General features: G+C 34.7%; 1 protein-coding gene across 3 annotated transcripts in view; it reads right to left on the bottom strand.

Annotated features, from left to right (window-relative positions):
- The window catches only part of SPATA17 (spermatogenesis associated 17), a 206,349-nt gene that overhangs the window by 101,694 nt on the left and 80,525 nt on the right, over positions 1 to 24,130 (bottom strand). For all 3 annotated transcript variants that reach the window (XM_041773453.1, XM_041773451.1, XM_041773452.1), the window contains exons 7-8: positions 7,184 to 7,387; positions 426 to 574 (exon numbers count right to left, since the gene is read on the bottom strand). In XM_041773453.1, coding sequence (XP_041629387.1) covers positions 426 to 574; positions 7,184 to 7,387 — 353 coding nt within the window. The remainder of the gene's footprint in view (positions 1 to 425; positions 575 to 7,183; positions 7,388 to 24,130) is intronic.

Raw genomic sequence — 24,130 nt, forward strand, 5'->3', positions numbered from 1 at the left:
TTATATACTAATACAATATTTATCCAATATTAATTTTAAATTAAATATTAATTTTAAATTTAGTATTAATATTAAATTAAGTGAATATTATATTAATTGAATATTACTATTTAATTAATTTGAAACTAAATGTTTAATATATATTACATATGAATGTATATATAACATAAATGTACATCTACTTATACATATAAATGTGCATATATATTTATATATATTTATATATGTGCATAATATATATAAAATATATACATAAGTAAATGGCATATTTGCATATTGAAAAATGGTTGCTTTTGAATAGGTCAAGGGTGGCACTACCTTTTCTCACAAATAGAAGATTCTCTACAATATCAGTAAATACAAAATGTTAAGTCACTTATGGCACCAAACAGGCTACAGCTAATTTTTTTATGCTAAGAACTCACATATTGTCATTTACATTGTGCACCCATTCCTGTCTTCGGAGCTCCTCTCTGGCCACCTTTAACTCATCGATTGGTTCTGCCACTCGCAACGTTGGCTCCAAAGGCTTGTAGCGCTGTTCCAATACTTCAGTGATGTCACGGAATGGTCCCTGACAAGAAAGAATGAGGAAATCTTTAATTGTGGAAGACTTTTTTGTCATATTATTGATGACTAAGAGTGCTAAATATCTATAAAGTATACCATGTTTACCAAATTGCTTTTAAAGAACAAGCTGTTCTCTGAATTAGAAATTACATCAAATATCATCTTCAAGAAATGTTGCCACAGTGAAGTGATTACATTAAAATATTTTAAATTAGCCAGAATTTTGCCTACTTACATCAAAAGACTTTTCATGCTAAAACTGTTAAATTTATAGTTGTGTTGCTTTGTTTTCTAATTAAAAAAGAAACATGTTTCTTCTGATAACTGAAAAAAAATTCTCTCCCTTTTTTAGTAAATAAAAATATTAGAGGGCAGCCCCTCCGTGGTGCAGCAGTTTAGCGCGGCCTGCAGCCCAGGGCGTGATCCTGGAGATCCTGGATCGAGTCCCATGTCAGGCTCTCTGCATGTAGCCTGCTTCTTCCTCTGCCTGTGTCTCTGCCTCTCTCTCTCTCTCTCTCTCTCTCTCTCTCTCTCTCTGTGTCTCTATGAATAAATAAATAAAATCTTTAAAAAAAATAAAAATAAAAATATTAGAAAAGATTCTGAGCCTTGCTTTCAAAAAGACTTCCTATCAATTGAAATAGGATAGCAAGTGTTTTTTTCATTAAAATAAAGCTTTTAAGTGAATGCCGCACTTCGTATATAACTGGTGACCTTCCAAAACAGAGGACCATAATTTTAATTAATTTAAGTATTCCTTACTTAAAATTCTAAGTTCTATTACATAATAACTGATACAATAGCAACTATCTAATGACACAAATCCAAAGTCCATAAACTGCAACAGTGAAAAGTGCTTTATAACATATCATACCTTTAAATTAGTAGTTACTTATACTAATTACTGGAATCCACTGGTTGTGTAATTAGTATCATATTAAACACAATACAAATCAAAGGTGGCTCCAGATTTTGCTATGTCATTAATTACATACTGCTTTCTTTTTTTCACCACTACTGTTGTACAGGATAGAAGTGATGTAAGATGGACAAAGATTCCTAATCATATTCCTTATCCTTTAAGATCTCTTCTTTAAATAGGTTATCACTAACAAGACACAGCTGGAGTTACTGCAAGCACTGAGTGAAGACTGTAGGGCTAATAAAAAGAAATGATTCACGCCTCATTTATGTTCACTTATGTTTTACATTAATAGAAACCAATAATAGGAACCAGTTACCATAAAAGTCATGGACCGTAAATAACACAAATGGCAAATAAGTATCATCTAGTACTTTTCACAGCTGGACAGGAGGATTGCTATATTTGAAAGTAGTTAATGGATTTTTATTGGAACTTTACTTTTTAAAGATACAGTAACATGATTCCAAGTTCACTATTAAGAAATCGAATGGGGATATTTTTTTTTTACAGACTTTTAATGTTTTACTTTGAGAAATTCTATGGTTTAAAATTAATGCATAGTTGTGTTATCAGGGGGAAATTACTTCTTTAGACCTTTTATCCTTATACGTAAGATAGAATAATAACTATCTCACAAAAGTGCTCTTAAGATACATAAGACAATATAATAACACTTTTAGCATTGTACTGAGAACATACTAAACATTCACAAATGATACCCCTGGCTTTATTTTCGTTATTAGTTTCAAGAGAAGTTTGGAAAAGGTTTTGAACAATAGCAGCATCAAATACATGAGAAAATCCACAAGGCTAGGACTCTGAAGGGACCAACATTCACAAGACCATTCACTTGGTCTTTTAAGTGCCCAAGACCTACTTTCTTTGTTGGTGTATCAAAATAACACATATCCATTTGTAGACTTACCCCATTACTTGTTCTGGAACTTACTATTTCTGAAGAGACCAGGAAATGAAAAGGTGAAGCCCTATTCAAGCAGAAAAATTTAGAATAAAAATAGACCCAGTCTTCTTGGTGGATTCAGTATAATCTTTGTGACCCTAATTCTCTTATAATCACATCCATCTCTCTATATCTCTCAGTGTCCGGTCCATACATTTATATCTTAGGCACTTAGACAAGTGTCTTGCCTCTGAGCTCAAAAGAATTTCTCCCTAATTAGCAAATGACATTTCCTGTCAAGCTTCATCTATGCCAAAGTTTCTGTAAATTTGCATTTCTGTTGATAGGACTGCCTTTTAGATCTCACGTAATCACTTATACTGATCAACCTGGAGTGACATGGGGCTTTTGTGATTTTGGACACAGTTTCAAACTTCATTATCCGCTCAGTGTACTCATTTCCAGATATTAATCCCTATAGTGCCCAGACTCAACTTGAATCTATAAGTCTTCTTTGACACTTATCGTTTTCCAAAGTTTGACTTTGTGTCCAACCAAATCCCGATTACGAGAGTCAAATATATTTATGTTCTTCTATATTTTTTCAAAGATTTTATTTATTTATTCATGAGAGACACAGAGAGAAAGGCAGAGACATAGGCAGAGGGAGAAGCAGGCTCCCTGAGGGGAGCCCAATGAGGGACTCGATCCCAGGACCCCACAATCACAACCTGAGCCAAAGGCAGATGCTCAACTGCTGAGACACCCAGGTACCTCATTTGTTATTCTATATTTTTAATAACCATGTTACTTTATAGTCATCTTGCATTTTAAAATTTTTCTCAAAGCTTAAATAATAATGAAATTATGTTTTAAATTCCCAGGATTTTCTCATACATTTAAGAAATATACCTCCCAAGTACAGACAGACCATCACAGTATAAATATTACCATCTGGAGTATAGCATATATAACCTTAAATCTCCCTAATGATGTATGTACCTTTAATATTATCAAGTAATATAGAGGAAATATGGTTCAGTTCAATAAAACCACCACATTAAAAATCCCATTCTGTGAAAAAAAGAATGGAAAGAAGAAAAGAAAGACGGAAAGGAAGTGAGGCAAGAAACCAAAGGAAGCTGAGCGACAAGGTGGGATGAAATGATGGGCTGAGGAAGAATGGGAAGGAAGGGAAGAAAAAGAAGGAAAGAAAGAAAGAAAGAGAAGAGAAAATGGTGTGGAGTGGAGAGAGGAAGACCAGGGATAGGAATGAAGGAGACAGGGAATTCAGGAAAGAGAAAATGAATAAAGGGAAGAGAGAAAAAGGAAGAAAGAAGGGAGTAGAAAAGGAAAAGAAAATTAGCAAGGATCATTACATTGTGGTAGGCTAGACAAAGGCCATTTATGAGTGTGTATGTGTATGTATACACAGATGTATGTATATATATATGCAAATATGTGCGTATGTATACACATATACATATATAAATACTTCCATATACATGTATATTCTATATATATTAACATATATATCATTATATGAATATATGTATGTTTTCTTTGTGTCTTCATATATATACTATTGTGGTATAATAAGAAATACATATCTTATGGCTTTTGTCACTGATTTCTGGTATAGAGAGCTCCTAAAATGCTTGGAATTTCCTGAGTGATGGGATGCCTTTGTTATTGATAACAAGGTTACACCTGAAATTATGCTAATGAGGTGATTTAGGTTGGGCCCCTAGTAACCTCTTGATGAAACTGGTCACCAGAAAGACCAAAGAATTAGAAGGTTGACATTTCCAGTCCCACTTCTGATCTCCAGGGAAAGGTAATGGAGTTCAAGACTGAGCTTTATAAAACTCTTACACAAGGAGATTTGATGAGCCTCTCAACTAGTGCACACATCTATATGCTGGGAGAGTGGCGCAACCTAACTCCACAGGAAGAGAAGCCTGTGCACCTTGGACCCTTTCAGACTGCACTCTGTGTTCTTCTTCACCTTTATTTGCATCCCTTGTAATGAAGCAGTAAATGTAAATAAAATGTCTTCCCTACTTCTGTGAACCGTTCTAGCAAATTATCAAACCTTAGGATGGGGTCATGAGACTCCTCAATTTATAGCCAGTCGGTAAGAAGTACAGGAGACCCAGAAATTGCTACTGATGTGTGAAGTGAAAAACAGTTTTGTGGGGTTAAGCCCTTAAGCTACAAAGTCTGCATAAACTCCTAGTAGTTGGTGTTAGAACTGGCTTGAATTGTCGGACACCAAATGGTATTCAGAGAATCAGAGAATTAGTTGTTGGTGTTGGAAAACACCTCACATATATCTTTTTTCCCCACATATATTTATATATTTATTATATTTAATTACTATATTTATTATATAAATATTTATGCATACATCTTCCATGTAAATATATAACCATTTTTACATATATATTATATACATATGAAAATTTCCACTTATATTATTCACATATATCTTATATATAGTCATATGAGTATATTATTATCTTTCACATGCATTCTGTAAATACTGAATACATACATGTATAAATAGAATGCTATGGGAGGGAAGACAGGTAAAGTACTAAAAGAGTTGTATTGAGAAAAGTACATTAATAGAGATGAAGAGTGAATACGAACTAGTATAAAATAAACCATATTATAAAAGTATAAAAAAGCAAAGCAGTAAAGTTAGTATGAAATATCAGTGTTATAAAACACATAAAATCATATTAAATGTATACAGTTAACACTGAGATTATACAGTGTAGCAGTTTGGTTCCGAAGACTTCTAGAGTGTTTCCAACTCAGAAATATTTATATGCCTGTATCTTATCAATACCATATCATTTTTCCCATTTCCTAAGAAGTTGCATTCAGAAGTACTCTATGAATTCTATGTATTACAAAGAGCCATCTCATTGACCCTAGCATAAAATATGGATTATTAAATATTCAAATATACAATGATTAGCAATCATTGGACACTTAATACACAAGCAATGGAGATACTAGAATTATCTTCTTTATAGAATAGTAAATTGAATTGCTTATTCTGATGGTATCATGTAAAATCATTTTTTGCATCAACTGAAATAGCAATATGCATAATTCAAATGGTAAAAATTTAGTTACTATTTTAAGTGCCTTTATTAGAATATTGGCATAACCTACATTTTGAAAAGAATAGTGAAAACACTCTGTAGATATGTCCCAAAATAAACTGAAATTTTTCCAATTTTCTCTTTTTTGCCCCCTTGCTCAACTCTCCCCTCCCTAACACTTTATTTCAGAAAGAGGGAGGACTTTCAGCTTCTATGTTTTTTTGGATAGATTTTTTTTTTTTTACAGATCTATCTATAATAAGAGTATAAGCCATCAGTTAATAGTATTTAAAAAAAAATAGTATCAGTTATAAAGTTAGTAGCTTTAAGAGAGCAAAAAAAATGCACAAATAAAGGGAATAAAAGACCCACTTAGAGAAAGTGAATATATAACATTACAAATAATTACAGCAAGGTGGGAAATTACTTTATGGCATAGAGAGGTTGTCTTCTTGCAAGTTGATGAAATAGCTGGGGGTGTGAGAAGCCATCTCTAGGATGGCCTCCAATGATTCCACTTTCTGGGATTCAAGGCCTTGTGTGGACTGGACTTACTCACTTCTAAAAAATAAAATATGGTAGAAGTAATGGGAGGTCACATGTGACATACGGTCATAAAAAGGCTATGGCTTCTGTTTTGAGAACTCTCTCTCTGGTAGATCTCTCCCCTGAGGGAAGCCAGCGGCCAGTGGAGCAGCTCTATAGAGAGGCCAATGAGAGGAGGGGCTGAGGTATGAAAATAAGCAACCATATGAATGACCTCAGGAGAGGATCTTCTCTTCCTCTTGCTCTTCGCTACAGCTCAATTTTAACATGAAATCACAGCCTTGCCTGGCACCTTGACTGCAACTTCATGCCAGATCTTGAGTTAGAGGCACTTACCTAAGCTGTAACTACAGCACTGACCCACAGAAACTGTGAGATAAGAAACATGTGTTGGTTTAAGCCATCAAGTTTTGAAGTCATTTATTACATAATAAAAGATATACAGAGGAAAGCCTAGGGAACTACTAGGTGGGAGTTCTGAGAATCTGGCCATGTGAACCAAAATCAACCCAAATGTAGGTTCATGAGCCCTGGTGGCAGTTGTCTATTCCAGATTAAATATGGATGGGGATGATAGGACTGTTCCTCTTTGGGCTTTCAGGACAGTGACCATCATCACCCAACAAACACATCCGACTCCACCTTAGGAAGCCATTTGTCAATCTAGCTCTATAGCAATCTACAGGGAAGAGGGTTTTTTGGTTTTTTTTGTTTGTTTGTTTTGTCTCTGTCTGAGTTTTGCATTGTTTTGGATCCTCTATAATTCTCTCAACTTACACTTTTAAATTACACTTACAATTGTATATAAAATATGAGTCATCAGATGAGAAGTTAAAGTTGATAATACGTCATATTTTTCTAGCAACACGTTGTAACAAGTACCATTATAACAATGTTTTTAAAGAAAAAGGCTAGATCCTAGCCAAAAATCTTATGTGTTATTTGAAATAAAATTCAGTACCATAGAATTATTTGATTACTTCCTCCATATATATTTTAAAATACTTTGTATTTATTATTTACAATTCAATTCCATAAAAAAATTATTCTCTTTTCTTGTCACAAAGACGAAACAACAATAACTTTTTCTTTAAAAACAGCAAGAATATAATCAATGAGTACCTGACATCGTTTCCTATCAATGGGTGGGAGAATTTCCGAACGAGGAAAGGAACGGGCATTCGTACAAGCCAGCCAACTGCTAAGGCTGATGCAGCGCTTCTGCTTAACTTTGGGCCTGTGGCATGTTAAAGGCTTTGCTTTTTGTAACCTCAGCTCCCATGGATCAGGATCTTTTCTGAACGGCGAATTGTATACACCTGGAATCTAAAGAAAAAGAACATAATTTTTATCCTTAGCTTTCATATGAAATAAAAGGAAGAAGAAGTTGTATCATAAAAATTTTCATATGTTTAAGGAGTATTTTTAAGTAGAACTCTAGTTCTTACCTGGAGGCTGGCTAGATTCATCTAAGATTATAAAATACTCACTTTGTCTACACTCCAGACCAACAATTTCAGAATCATTCATAGTTAAAGACTAAAGGTGTTAAAAACCCACTGAGCTATAGCTTCTACCTGGCATATATGGCATATTATATATATCTATATTTAAGAAAAAATAACAGAAGGGCCTTAAGTCATTCTTTGCCTTCTACCCATTAACTATGTATATGTATATTTAATCACACCCGTAACTCACACATTCACTCACACAAACTCAAATATGTGATGCTTGAACCAGTTTCAGGCACAAAATATGCACTCAATAAATACTTGATTGTTTTAATGATTATGCATTTTATAGCAGCTATTTTAAGTTCTTTACTTTAAAATAATAATCAAACTGGTATTTTATATTAGGTGCTGTATTTCTGTAGCGTCATATTACCCTTAGTGTTCTGTCATTGATCTTGTCACACACTGTATCAAAGGTCAACTCTGTTAGCACAGCACCTGTTATGCAACAGAGGTTCAATAGATGTATGTATAACAAATGTTAAATTCAAGTTTAGCAGATACTCATTTTCTGAAAATTCAATGGTATTTAGACACAAATGGCATAGAACCATATTTTGAGACTCTTGATATTTACATATCCATTAGTCATAAGGAAAAATTTTAATTTTTTGCTTTTTAAAAAGATTTTAAAATGTATTTATTTGTGAGGGGGAGAAGGAGAAGGAGTAGCAGACTTCCCACTGAGCAGGGAGCTTAGGTGGGGCTCCATCCCAGGACCGTAGGATCATGACCTGAGTTAATAGCTGACCATTCACTGACTGAATACCCAGAGCCCCAGAGAAGTTATATTTTAAAGGATAGTATGACTTATTTGGTTTCTGTTTAGAAACTCTGTACTAATGTAAAGAATGTATCCATTAAACTCACATATTTTTTCTAAAATGTGACTTTCTCTTATTATATGCATAAATTTTTCTGGTCACTAGATTTATTGATAGAATCAGTAGTTCCAAAGTATTATGATTACTTAAGATTGTTGTCTTTGAATAACTACCTTAGAATATTTTATATTTCCAGCCTAATTTTTCAATTAAGTATTAACCTTTATCTAATACCAATGGAGGCTAGATACAGTGTCCTATCCCTAATGCTACAATAATAGCCTGGGAACAACTCTGTCACAAGCAGCTGAAGTACAGGGCCTCTGTTTTAGGTATTTTTGTATCTGCTTGGCCTTGTGAGAACTCAGCACAAAATAGACACTCAAAAACAATGTACTCAGAAGAAGGGCCTATGAAGCCTCTATTTTACTCTTGTTTTCCAAAGCCACATCAAGATCTCAGTAAAATGTTGGAGGTTTATTTCAAAATCTTACCAACTTCTTTCAAAGAATTATAGATTATACCCTTATTATCTTTCTTCTTATCTTTCTTAATGTATCAGTTTTGCTGTGCTTTCAAACACACTGTGATCTAGAACTAAATTATCAAAGACCCACTTGACTCACCTCCAACTCAACTGTTCCTGTGTTAAAGCTGAATTTTACTAGATTAAACAAAGCCAATGTAAATATACTTAGATATCTTAAAAAAAATTTGTGAACTAGGTTTTCTTTGGGTTATTTTTCCCTATATAATTTATACAAAAAAAAGATGCTGAAACATTACAGGCAATTGTATAAGCCATATTTAATGTCATGCTAACACTCTTTTACTATTATACTAAATATCAAATAAGGTAGATTCATAAACAGTTTATATGATGTTAATAAAAGACAGTATGGACGCATATATTTAAAATAGTTTTTAGTATAATTTTTTAGTGGATGATAATTTTTTTTTTTTTTTTTTAATTTTTTTTTAATTTTTATTTATTTATGATAGTCACAGAGAGATAGAGAGAGAGGCAGAGACACAGGCAGAGGGAGAAGCAGGCTCCATGCACCGGGAGCCCGACGTGGGATTCGATCCCGGGTCTCCAGGATCACGCCCTGGGCCAAAGGCAGGCGCCAAACCACTGCGCCACCCAGGGATCCCAGTGGATGATAATTTTTAAGACAATTTTTAGGGCAAATTTCTCTGATGAAAATCTATCAACTGTAATGAGAAGAAAACCAATAAGTATTACATCAAAAGACTATTTTGACATAAATAAAACAAAATCTCCATAGTCTATGAAAAAGATAAGAGAATGCCATTCTATTTAGTGATGATCTAGCTGACTTAAGTCTGCTAATAATTTCCACAATCTTGCAGATTAAAATAGTAAAATACATATAATTTAACTAGATTATAATTTATCAGTTAAAAATATCTATCTACTTGAATAAGTGCTACCAGCCATTAACTTTACCCCATTAGAAATCTTCTTTGGTCTCCTTCCACATTTGCATGCACATGTATACATAGGCTAGATGGGAAATGCAAATAGATCAGTAGACATGATAGCTTTCTTAAATTATATTTTGCAACCTATATGGAGACCTCCTCATGTGTATTCTCTTTGCAATTTAAATCAAATATAGGTAGAAAATATATTTTAATTGAATTTAAAATGTATCATTTAAAATCTTCAAGGTGTCGGTTATTTTAGAAATTAATTTAATACATTTGCTAACTTAGCGTCAATGAAAACAGTCCAGCCCTCCCTCCATCCCTACCGCAAGCAAATACCCTACTTATTTATATTGATATAGAATGCATTTACTATTGCTTCTTTAAGTAAATAAAACCACCTTAACTTACTATTGTCTCAATCGCTACATTTCATAATTTGTAAGCCACTTGTGAATAATGGTTTGTTGTCGATTTTTAAAAATATTACTATGAGTCACAAAAGACAAAGTTAATCCTAAGGGACCATGACATATTTTTCAGTTTTCACATTTTTCACAACTTAGAAGGGCTACTGCCAAGCTAGCTTTTGGGACTTCATTTTCTGCAATAATTTTCTAGAGTGACCAACACTATGGGGAAATCTGTGCTAACTGTTTAAAAAAAAAAAAAGCCTACAACTGAGTTATTTGCAGTACTGTCATGCTAACATTCAACTCAATAAGACCCAAGAAATCTCGGGAGAGGACTCTGCTAATAGCTTCTTACTGACCTCCTTGCATCAGGCTGGGTTGCTGACTGGTGGCCCAGTGGTGAATACGGCAAATGAGGTGTGAAAGCACTGATTTTTTTTAAAGGCTATGATTCTGACTCGTCAAAAGGAGAAAAAAAAAGGCAATGAGTTATATAATAGATATATATTTTTCTTGAATTCCCCCCTTCAGACCTTCCATCATGGGAACTTAAGCATGACCTGGAATATTAATTATGTCAGGTTGAGCAACGAGCAAATGTACCATTTGTTACCCAGTCACCCTTAGCATTACATTAATATTTTGAACCATTCCATATTTCTAACAATCTATCAGTTGCTCTTTTCTTCTCAGGTTTTATTCTTTACACTTAAAAGTATTGTAGGGGAAAGTATTTTACAAACGCAATTGGTTTCAAAACAAATGGATGGTGGATCTGGAGCATCTACTGTTTTATTTCAGGGAGAATGTTTTTATGATTGTTTTTCAGGGCGAATTTTCACTCAGACACAGACCTTCATTTTGTAACTGCCTGGGGGAAGCTATATTCTAATTCTCCCCTCTTCTCTTTGTTATTGAGGCTTACTTTTAAAACAAGTTGCCATAAAATAGAAATAATTTAAAACATGATTTTGTACACCTGTAATTCCCAAAGGACAATGGTTAGTCTTTCAATTTCATATTTTACCATATGAGAAATAATAATCTCTCATAATTTGAAAGTAATGGCTCACTCAGGAATGAAGAACTAGAAAGTACATGGGATAGGTGGGAGAGTTCAAGTTTTACCTTTGCAAACGACAATAACACAGCAAACAGGAGTTGCTGATTGCCACACAAAGGAACAAAATCTGAAAGTATTTTCTTGCACCAGGATTCAGAATTTGTGAATACTGGGAGAGATACACAGCTTTAAGGAATGGAGAGTGCTGATTAAAGTATGTTCAGGATCTAAGCTCTAATCAAAATTATTTTTAAAATTAGACACTAAGCCAGAACAGAAGAGCAGTAAAGAACTCTACTAACGAGGAAAGTCAAAGTGGGCCAGAGAACTGTGAATGAAGTATTTGTGAGGGTAGGTTCTGCTGAATCAACACTGACCAACACACTTCATCATAATTATCAGGACATACTAGTGCCAGGGGATTTATAAAAATCCCACTCAGCAAATAATTGCCCTGCTGTTAGGAGATAGTCAGAGTGTTAACACACTGTCACAGTCCAGTGTTTAGTAAGATATTCTACATTCAATTACTCTTGCTGAGAACTAAAAGGAAACATGGCCATTTCTCACTACAGCAGTTATGCTTCCACATGCATTTCAGACAACAGTCATGTTAACCCTCAGATATAGTACCCCAGAAGGAATAAGAATTTCATGCAAACATTTGGGATTCACAAGGAAACTATTTGGTATAAAACTTATCTATATAAAGCAAGATTTAAAAAGGAAAAAAAAAAAAACTATTACCAACTACACATGCTTTTCTGTTACCTCAGTTAAGAAGTTGAATTTTTTAAATGTTTTGAGTCAAAGTATAGAGTGGGGTCATGTTAAATGGAGATCTCAGAGGCAGCTGGCTTCTTTAGTTTAACAAATGATTTTTACAATCATTTTGATATCCCAGTCATTATTATCATATCTTAAAATATTTTCATTAAATATGGTTTAAAACATTTAATGAAATATGATTTAAAACAATGAAATTTAAATAAAATACTATCATCTATATAGTAATTCAATTCAATTAATCATAGTAATTCAATTCAAGCATCTACTAACTTAGAAACACTTTACTGGATCTAAGGTGGGTACAGACAAATAAAAAGTGATCACTTCTACCAAGCCATTCTCAGTGGTTGGGGAGGGGAGGTTAGGAGAGTGATTTTGTGACTGACAATAACATAACAAGCCTGCAGGAAATAACCACTAATTATTATTATAAAGGAGGTTTACACCAGAGGCTGCAGTAAAGGTATATACATCTTTTAAAAACTCTGTGGAAAAAGTATCTGACTTTCTTCTGAAGGTAGCTATAGAATTTTGGCAATAAAAAGAGAAGAAAGGCATTCCAGGCTAGGGGAAGGGTAAAGATAAAGACAAATATATTTGTAGGAAAACACAGGGCAGTTGTTCAGTGAATATTACATTGGTCAGTTTAAACATGAGGCTATTGTCAGAGATGAGCTTATAAAGATAAATTGGGGCCAAACTCTAGAAGGATGCAAATTATACTTTAATCTGCATAAAATAGGAATCTATTGATTTTCATATTCTGCTTTAGAAGGTAAACTCAGGAAGAAGTCTGAAGCAGGCCCTACTCGGGCACAAAGCCTACAGAAACAACTCCATGAAAACACAGGTGAAAAACACAATTCAAAGAGACAGAACAAACATCAGAACCAGACTCAGATATGGCAGGCACATTGCAATTATCAGAACAGAAATTTAAAACAACTATGACTAATATATTAACAGATCTAGTGGATAAAGTAGACAGCAGGCAAGAACAGGTAGGCAATGAAAACAGAGACATGGAATTTTTTTTTTTGAGACATGGAATTTCTAGGAAATAAAAAGAAATGTGAGGGAATCAAAAACATGATAATAGAAATAAAGATTGCTTTTGATGGATTTATTTGTAGACAGGATGTGGCTGATTAAAGAACCTCTGAATGTTCTTTAGAGAACAGAAACTTCCAAAATGGAAAGGCAAAGAAAAAAACATCCGATAAAAATAGAATAGGGGTGCCTGGGTGGTACAGTCGGTTAAACACCCAAATCTAGGTTTTGGCTCAGGTCTTGATCTCACAGTGTGGGATTGAGCCCCAAGTTAGGCTCTGCACTCAGCATGTAGTCTGCTTGAAATTCTGTCTTCCTCTCCCTTTGCCCCTTCCATTCTAGTTCTCTCTCTCTCTCTCTCTCTTTTTTTTTTCTCTAAGATTTCATTTCTTTATTCATGAGAGGCAGAGAGAGAGAGAGAAGCAGAAACACAGGCAGAGGAAGAAGCAGGCTCCATGCAGGGAGCCTGATGTGGGACTTGATTCCAGGATCCCGGGATCAAGCCCTGGGCTGAAGGCAGGCGCTAAACTGCTGAGCCACCCGGGCTGCGCTCTATCTCTCTTTCTCAAATAAAAATACATAAATGTTAAAAATATATAACAGAATACCCAAGAAAGACAGGACAACTACAAAAGGTATATATATTCATAATGGGAACACCCAGAAGAAGGAAGAGAGAAAGGAACAGAAGACATTTTTGAAGTAATAATGACTGAAGATTTCTCCCAAATTAATATCAGACACCAAACCATATATCCAGGAAGCCCAGAGAACACCAGGTAAAATAAATACCAAAAAACACACAAACATATACAGAGGCATATCATATTCAAACGTTAAAGAATCAAAGATAAAAAAATCCTGTGAGAGGCTGAGGTGACAAACACCTTACCTTTAGAGGAGCGAAGATAAGAATTTCATCTAACTCTTCCTCAGAAACCATGCAAGCAAGACAAGACGCTCAGAGTGAACCCTAATGTAAACTACAAACTTTGTGTAATAATGATATATGGGTGTAAAAAATATATGGCAACATCCTTACCAAATTTGTTATGAACCCAAAATTGCTCAAATTTTTAAAAGCCTATAAAAATAGTTAAGCACTTGCTTAGTATATAACACAACAATTCCATTCCTGGGAATCTATACCAGAGAGGTGAAAAAACATGGAACAGTGCATATCTCAATACCTGGCTCAGAATAGACAATCAATCTATGCTTTTGTGAATAAGTGATATAGACCCAAAGTCTGTAAAGGAGGTGAAGACTGCTTACTGAAAGGTAAGAAGAAAGAACAGTGGAAAAAGAAGAATGACATGGACAGGGAGGATTCTATAGAAACAGAATCTGAAGAACACAGAGAATGTGGACTTACAAAAAAATTTGGGCTTAAAAAAAAAAAAAAAACCTTGGGCTTAGAACCCCAGCAGAGAAGGTAGAAAGAGGAGCAGTTACGCAGGAATATTACTACCTGTTTTGGTGTTAGAATTGAGCTTCCCAAAATTCCAGGTTGAAAGGTCCAGTGTATAGTTGTAATATAGTAGGTCTGGAACTTGGGAAAGCGGTCACAGTTAACGACTGGAGTGTTTTCTGAATAAAAATAGCAGAAGGTCTGAAAATGGATGGGGTCACGGAAGGATAGCATGTAGGGAATTCAGGGGAACAGTCTTAGGAGTGTGTACATATAAAAAAATAAGTGGGAGAAGAGAAGCCCATGAAGGACACTCAAAAGAGCAAACAGTGAGGGAGGAGAGGCAGCACACAAGGGAGAAGATGGTTTCATGAGAGAGGTCAGCAGTGTCAGAAGCTCAGGAAAGGTGGAACAGCATGAGGACAAAGAATGCACAACTGGCATGGTAATTAGAAGGTGACAGGTGACCTCCACAGAAGCAAATTGTGTTCTTGTGGCACAAATCACATCATAATTCACTGAATGTGAGGAAAGAAAAAGAAGTGGAGACTGATTCGAGTCTTCTAAAATATAGCAATATTATGATGAGTCAGAGAATCTTGGGACCCAAAGAACATTTCTCCCCCTCAGTCAAGGTTTCCCTTTAACTATATTGTATTTTGAAAGAGTATCTGAGAGAAGATTCCACGTAAAAGACTTTTTGGGAAATCTTCCCCACTAAACCTTTCCTATATCTTTTTCTCTGTAAATGTCAAGTCACTATTCTTCTGATCCCTACAAGGACTGGATGAAAGTTGCTTATGTTCTTAGGAAATCTTTCTAGGCCTGTTCCTTTCCCTAACACTTAGCAACCCCTCTACCACTCCCCCCAATACAGCTTGATTTACCTACCCCCCTCCTCTATCTGCTACCTTGGCACTCTCTCCAGATTTGGCCTGGATTCCTGATTTTCCATTTGAGTTATATTGTTGACAGCTTATAAACAATTATTACTTTATAAATGAGCATTGATACGTATATATACCCATACTGAGAACAGACCATTCTGTGGGGTTAGGATGGTTGGTATTTGGACAATATGAATGAAGAGAGGGATGTTATCTGGTGTGTATGGTGAGTGAAGGTGTTCCCAGAAAACAGGAAGATGTTCAAAGGAACAAAAACCTTAAAGAACTTTGATATTAAAGAACTATAAATAGTCCTATATAATATCACAGTAAAGACACACACTGAACAGTATTGAATAAATATTGAAGAAGACTGAGAAGAAATGACCAAATAATAGAAGAAAAGGCTGACCATTGTGTCACCAAGGCCAAAGGAAGTTCCAACACCACAGGTGTGATGAGCAATGTGCAAATCTCCCAGAGTCCTGTGGATTTATAGTTAGGAGATTCCTGGGGGACCTTAGCAAGAGTTATTCTGAATAGAGCAGTGAGAGTGGACACCCAGTTAGTTTCACAGTGATTTGACAACTCCCTATTGCGATGCCTCTAACACACAATTTCTACACATTCTGGCTTATTATACATACTAATGAAGTCTGAATGATCTAAGAAAATAGTAAGGAATGTTTTTATGACCATCACCCACCCCAAATCTTCCATTATTTACCACTCCCCTCCCCCACTGGAAACCTACTATTTTCTCTTGCTCAGTTCTTCCACAGATGATTTAATTTGAAAATGATTTCATGGTTTGGGGTTCAAAGATGACTCTCAAGACAATTAATTGTTCAAAGAAAAACACTTAGCATCTCAGAAACAGGCAACAGAATTGAAAATTTTCTTTTGTTAAAGAAAATGTACCAACAGAATGGAGCACTTGTCAAACTTTATTCCCAATGTTATCCAGGGCCCTGCAAGAAACTGATTTCCCAAGAGTCTTTGAAGAAAGATTTCTTAAGCAAACAGGAGGAAGCCATTTTAAGTTTTATCAAAGTATAGGATTGACTGCCTCATGGGGAAATGCTCTGCTGCTTTAATCTGGTTGGCTGCAATCTTGTGACCAGATCTCAAAGACCACCCCGTTTTTAGACTACTGTGCTTTCACACAGTCTTGTTCTGTAGACCTGTGGCTTCCTGTATGAAAATTATTAATTAGTACCTATTAGGTACAGATTATACCTGCCACTTGGTGATAATTGAGCAGAGTCTTTAGTATTTTTGTACTTTTTGGTGTTATCCTTCAATAAAAATTTTATTTTATCTTATTTAGGTTATCTTTTGCCTTCTTAATTTTATTTTTACCTCCTTGGTGGTAGGGAGCCCAGAAAATTTCACTGTTTCACAACCCTATTATCTTTTATCTCAACTCAAATGTAAGCCACTCTGGTGGTAACACAATTTGGCCACAAACATAATTAGAGGGAATGTAATTTAATTGAAGAAAGTTGACCAACATAATATTTTGATAAAAAAAACTGATCTGATCTAAAATGAGTAATAGTCTTGTCTCTGGCTTTTTCAGTATACTACTGGGTTATTTCACAAGTTTTAGAGATTTTAAGACTTTATTTATTTACGAGAGAGAGAGAGAGAGAGAGAGAGAGAGAGAGAGGCTGAGGGAGAAGCAGGCTCCATGCAGGGAGCCTGATGTGGGACTCGATCCCAGGTCTCCAGGATCATGCCCGGGATCAAAGGCGGCGCCATACCACTGAGCCATCTGGGCTGCCCTTTTTCACAAGTTTTATGTGAGCTTTTTTTTTTTTTCCATTTCATTCCTCATTTCAAAAATATGAGAAAATAATCCCTCTCTTGTACTTTTTAATCCATTAATTCACTTTCAGTCCAATATATATTGTGCAAATGAAAATAAAGAATCGACACAGCAACTTAAATTTCTTTACCAATAAGAGATAATTGGATTAAAGAACTATTTATCTATTTGCTTTTTTTGTCAAATTGCTCATGACCAAATAATTGTCTGCCAAATTAATCCCAGCTTTCCTTTATATTGTCTATATAAAGACAATGTCTATACCCATCCTCAACTACACTGCTCCTTTCCCTCAATACTTCTGATCCCTGGCCCATAATCCTTTCAACCTTGCCCTGTGAAACGTTCCTACCATCTAAGCTAAACAACTTTTCTTTGCCCAAAAACTTTTCAATAAATATATTCTCTACCTTATTTATTTACTTACTTATTTTATATAACTGAAGCTTCCTTCACCTCTAGAACCACTTCCCTTGCAGATTTACTGAACAAAGCGTTTTAGTACTCCCTGTATCACAGTGACTAAAGAGGGATTTGCATTTTCTTAGTTACCAAATGTCATTCTCAAACCAGTACTCCTCGATCTTCTTGCAATCTAAATATGCAAACTTTGTTGCTCCTTGTGATTATCATACATACTCATATGATATGATCTGTATCATATCATACTCGCTGGTCATTTACCCATATTCATGATAGCCTTTGGCACTTAGTTCAGTCTTCCTTTCTACTATGTGCTCTAGGATAACATCTGGGCGATTTCATGTATAGGTAGGTAGCCCTTCTCTACAGTTTAGCCTCATAGTTCTTTAACTCCTTTAACTTCACTGACCCTCACCTTTACACATTACTAGTTAGAGCAAGAGAGAATGACAAAAACATTATATTCTTATAGATACCTCTTCATCTCAAATCACATAATTACAAAATGATGTGTATCCAATGTGTTGAATAGGATGTCTGTGGTTTCAGATTTTCAGCTGATACCTCAAAAATGAAAATGCTTTTTAAAAGATTGATGGATTTATTTGGGGTGGGGTGGGGGGAGGGGGGAGAGGGAGAGAGAGAGAAACAATCTCAAGCAGACTCCTCCCTGAGCATGGAGTCCCACTCAGGGCCCAATCTCATGATCCTAAGATCTTGACCTTAGACGAAATCAAGATCAGACATTCAAATGACTGAGCCACCCAGGTGCCTCAAGATGAAAATACTTAATAGGTAATATAAGTACTCACCCTTCTTCCTCTGTTCATGGCTCTTTTTCCAAGAAGACGAACACATTGCCTGAAAGCTATCCAGAAGTGCCCATGAGGGCTTGCTTGCCTTCCTGTGAGACGGCCCTGCATCTTAGACTTATGCTTCCCACCTCCTGATGCTTAAAGGAACTGATAAGCTAATTCACACAGAAAACATCAAAAGCTAATAATGCTGAATATATTATCTAGTAATTATCTTCAAATAAATAGAAATTTAAAGATATGATTTCAACCATTATCCAGGAAAATAATGTGGAGCTAGGACCTTTCTCAGCCCTCTTTAAGCCATACCTTAAAGAAACCAAAGCATGGTTTTGAAGATAGCCAGATCTTAGTTTGAATTTCATCTTCAAACTATCTAGTTATGTAATTTGTTTTAACCTGGGACATTAAAGAATTAAAAAAAACATGTTAGTTTCCCCTTTGCCTTTTCTTTGAATATAAGATTTCCCCTTTAAAAATCATACAGAATATATTTCACCAAATACAGGTGTCAGTTACTAAAAATTATTACATCTGTCAATATGATTGTTTTATTTATATTTTATATTTAATTCAGAGAAGAAATAGTGAATAATTGGGGCTGAAATACAAGCTGTTTTTCTTGTTCTGAATATGAAAGTACTATAAATCCTAAGTAGGACATGCATTAGAAATATGACTTTGATATTAGAAATTGGGATATTAAAGTGACACGGTTGCTCTCCTTTGTGAACTCACCTATGTTAAAGGGAAGTAGATATAATCATAATACCAATGGTAAAAAATTGTATAAAGAAATGGAGGAGGGATGTCTGGGTGGCTCAGTGGTTGAGTGTCTACCTTTGGCTCAGAGTGTGATCCTAAGGTCCTGGGATTGAGTCTTGAATTGGGTTACCTACAGGGAGCTTGCTTCTCCCTCTGCCTGCTTCTCACTCTGTGTCTCTCATGAATAAATAAATAAAATCTTAAAAAAGACATGGAGGAAAAAAAGCAACAACCATGCCTAGCAAGATCAGGGAAGGCTGAACCACAATTTTAGCATTCAGATAATTGTCAACAGAGAAGTTGATTTGGGCATGGATATATAAATATTTAGTTTTTTAAAGATTTTGTTTACTTATTCATGAGAGACAGAGACACACACACACGCACACACACACACACAGAGAGAGAGAGAGAGAGGCAGAGACACAGGCAGAGGGAGAAGCAGACTCCATGCAGGAAGCCCAACGTGGGACTCGATCCCGGGTCTCCAGGATTACACCCTAGGCTGAAGGCGGTGCTAAACCGCTGAGCCACCCAAGCTTCCCATAAATATTTATATATTTTACCATGGATAATATATATATTATATATTTTGCTATGGATAAACCAGGTAAAATAAACAATCATTATAATGATGTGAACTTAAGACTAATTCAAATGACCATAATTTAATGTATGCATATACAGCATAAGCATAAACAATAAATAAGAGTACAACAAAATTATATTATCTTAATGATTCACAATTTCAAAGATATATTAATACTGAAATTATACACAGATATATACATGTATTAATTTAAAAGAAGATGGAAAATAAAGCTGAATAAACTTAAGAGAAAAACTTGTAAATTCAACTCGTTAAAAGGACTAAAACATTTTACACTATATAAGCACTTTGAAAATGTAACTTTTGTCTAAACTAAGAACAATCTATCCTTTTGACAAGACTTTCCTTTTACTATTAGCAACAGCTACTGAGCCCTGCAGTTTATTTTAGGCCCAAGAGATATTAAGAGATTAACATTAAAGACAAATTCTGTCTCTATTCTCCTTTGTTCATAGCTTCCTTCCATTTTCTTATCTTTTATTTTACTGTCTTCTGTAATATTGTACAGGTAACATAACACATTCTTGGGTAAAATACCTCCAATTGTCAAAAGATATATAGCTAGAAATAGAAATATCAACTGACAAGACTATTTAGCAGAAAACCTGCCACTTTATACTAAAATATTTAAAGTCCTGTTTCTCACACCAAAATGAAACTTTTTTTTTTTTTTTTTTTTTTAAGTAGGCTCCATGCCTAGCATGGCTCCCAATGCAGGGCCCAAACTTACAATCCTGAGATCAAGACCTGAGCTGAGATCAAGAGTGAGACGATTAACCAACTGAGCGACCCCAGGTGCTCTGAAACTAATTTTTAATATATATTTTTAAATAAACAATTGCACTTCTTCTTTGCTTATGTTTCTTTTGTGACTGTAATACACATAAAAAATATTGTACAAACCTTCTATGTCTTTTAAAATATTTGCCTACCTTATACTGCATAAAATCTCAAGGTCATAGACAATTTCTATAGTGTTGGACTATATCATAATTTACACTCAAAAGTTAAGAAATACTCATGTCTTGGGCAGGCTGACATGAGTGGTTTAGTGGCTCAGCGGTTTAGTGCCGCCTTTGGCCCAGGGTGTGATCCTGGAGACCCGGGATCGAGTCCCATGTGGGGCTCCCTGCATGGAGCCTGCTTCTCCCTCTGCCTGTGTCTCTGCCTCTCTTTCTCTCTGTGTCTCTCATGAATAAATAAATAAAAATCTTAAAAAAAAAAAAGGAAATACTCATGTCCTTAGTAGTGACCTAAATGATCAAATAAGCTATGTTAGTCTATGTTTGAGTACCTTGATCACTGACTTAGTTAAGAGATCATTCCAAGATAACATTTGAAAGTATAAACTCTCTCCCTGTGTCCCTAGTTTTAATAAAAAGGAATAATGTTTTTGACTGTAGGGCACAAGGGCTGGGGAAGGAGATATAAAGAAGATTAGAGGAAGAAGAAGAAATAAAGAAAGAAGATAGATTAATCCAAAGATTGAGATTTTAAAATTTGGCTACCAGCTATTCAGTTGAAATAATTCTAACATTTTCCAATCCAAAAGAGTGAATTAAATATCAAGAACATGGAGTGAGCAGAGCTTATCTACATAAAGTTATTCTTCTGGACTTGCTGAAGAGCTAAGACAAACCATGAGCTGACCATCTCTACCTCTTCATTATTTATCCATTTATAACAGTATCTAATGTCTAACTGGTCTCATCCTAAAATATTTCGGAAGTGTCTTAAAATTAGAAAAGTAGTCATAATAATAGTAGGAATAGATCTTCAAATCTATGAAACTATGATAGTCCCAACTATTTCATCAGATCTATTTAGAGCAATGGTATAACTTCCTTGAATTTCTAAGTTTTAGATTTCATTGTATTATAATTAGGGATAGAAAAGAACCACCAGAAACTCAGTCTTCTCTAATCAATGAAGAAGTTGAAAAAATTGATTACAATTAACATACCAATAACATTAATTTTATAAATACCAATAGAAATAGCATATACCAGTTAACCGTCAATTACCTTGTATTAAGTGTCCACATACAATACAATTTAAAATATGGCAAGCTAGAGGTAAGTCAAGAAACATGGAACATTAAGGTAGAAAATGGAAACTACTTTCGTTATATTTTTTCTAATTGTTTTCCGACTTTTGAATTTTCTATAATATCTGTATTTGAAATTTCATACAAGCCTATATTTGTGTATTTGTATATATGTATATACACATATGCACAGATAACACATACATAAGTTATATATATAGGTTATTGTTTAATACCTGTGATACCTAATAAGAACTCTCTCCATCCCATACCTAACCAATTAAAATTTTACTGGATGGAAATAATAGACCCTGATTTTGATGTCCAAAAATAAAACAGAATAGAGAACTAAAGAAAATCAGGTGCCTGGGGCAGCCTGGGTGACTCAGTGGTTTGGCGCCTGCTTTCAGCCCAGGGTGTGATCCTGGAGACCCGGGATGGAGTCCCACATCGGGCTCCCTGCATGGAGCCTGCTTCTCCCTCTGCCGGGTCTCTGCCTCTCTCTCTCTCTCTCTCTGTGTCTCTTATGAATAAATAAAATTAAAAAAAAAAAAAAGAAAAAAGAAAATCAGGTGCCTCAATTTTATAGATAGGACTAAGTGTCAAAGGTCTGAATGTTAGATTTCATATCTGATATGCAGATGACTATTCATATAAAATTGAATTAATTTAAAATAAATTAAAAGTTAATAAAAGTTAAAACTTCTTTGAGCAATGTTAACACAATGTAAAAATATAGTATAACAAGAGGTGAAGTAACAGTGAAATTGATTCAACTTAATCTCCGGGGCCCTAAATTTCACAGGCTCTTTTCATAACACAAGGAGGGCCCCTGACAATGTGTTCACATGATTATGTTTTTCTGTAAAACTTGTGAAAGTAAGACATGAGTTAATTCCACTGCCTCTCATACTCTGACTTACCCTCTATCATACTTGGGTTGGTTGGCACAAGAGTGGCTATGGGCATTTTGGAGACCAAGCTAGGAAAAAGCTAAGGTGAGTATATATTTGATTTAGGTTTGATTGGATATATTTATAGACCTTTTTTCCAGTTACTTCCAAGTATACTTAAAATTGTTTAGTAATCACAATGTAGGAATAACTTTCAGTAATATTCCTGAACCCACTGGGTAGACCCACCAGGCATCACAAATAAAGGTGCAGGACAAGAGGCTGTCTTGTAATACAAACATCCTAAACTGTCTGGCCCAGAAGTATGTGGCTAGTGGAAGAGAAGTGGGGTTTTCTCAAATGGAGAATTTGATACTTTCTCATTTCCTATATAAAACAGAATACATTTCCTTTCAAAAACATACTCAATAATGCAACATAAGCAAAAAGAAATGCATCATTTAACTTTCTTATATTAATGAAAAATTTAGATCAATGTTACTACAAAAAGGAGTGAATAACTTTCTCTTTTCACTCTAGAAAATATAACAAAATTATTGTTGAAGAAAGAGGTGATCAAAGAGTATGAAACCAAAATATGATGAACAAATACTATAGAGGTATCAAGCAGTCAATAAAACTACTATTATATTTAGATTTTGAGTTGTGGTGTTCTCAAATGTTAAAATTTGAAACGTGCTTAAAATTTTTTGTTCATTAGAAAAAAATATTCATCTTCCTGTATTTTCAACTTTGTACAGTTTCCTCATGAAGGTAGATCCTCAAATTGTATAAGTGTCAGGCCCAAAAACACATGAATCTGCCCTGGTCACACGCACAGGAGAGGTTTACAGTGTGTTTAGCTAAAGACCAATTTTTAAAATAACATTTAAAATGTAGCATGCTGAATAAGAAAATATATATAAGAAAAGTAGCTAAGGCACTTTTCTACCTGAGTGGTCTCTCTGTAAATTAATTTTTATTTTATTTTTGCTTCCATCAGTACTTTTGCCTCCATTTCTTAGATGCACGGTGGATAAATGATGGCAAGAAGAAGAGTAGGGAAGGGACTTATTTGGGAACACAAGACTTTTTTTTTTTTAACCACTTCACTTTATCTCTTCAAAGAGTACTGACAATGGACAATAATTTTATCTCTTTCATATATTACAGGATAATAAAAACTATAATGTTAAAGAGGGAGGAAATAAAATGTAAAAGTTAATAGCTAATTCATTCGCCACACTAGTTTAGTCCTTGGCCTTTTCTGAACAGAGAA

This window comes from Vulpes lagopus, chromosome 11 (assembly GCF_018345385.1).
Source record: "Vulpes lagopus strain Blue_001 chromosome 11, ASM1834538v1, whole genome shotgun sequence".
Classification (NCBI taxonomy): domain Eukaryota; kingdom Metazoa; phylum Chordata; class Mammalia; order Carnivora; family Canidae; genus Vulpes; species Vulpes lagopus.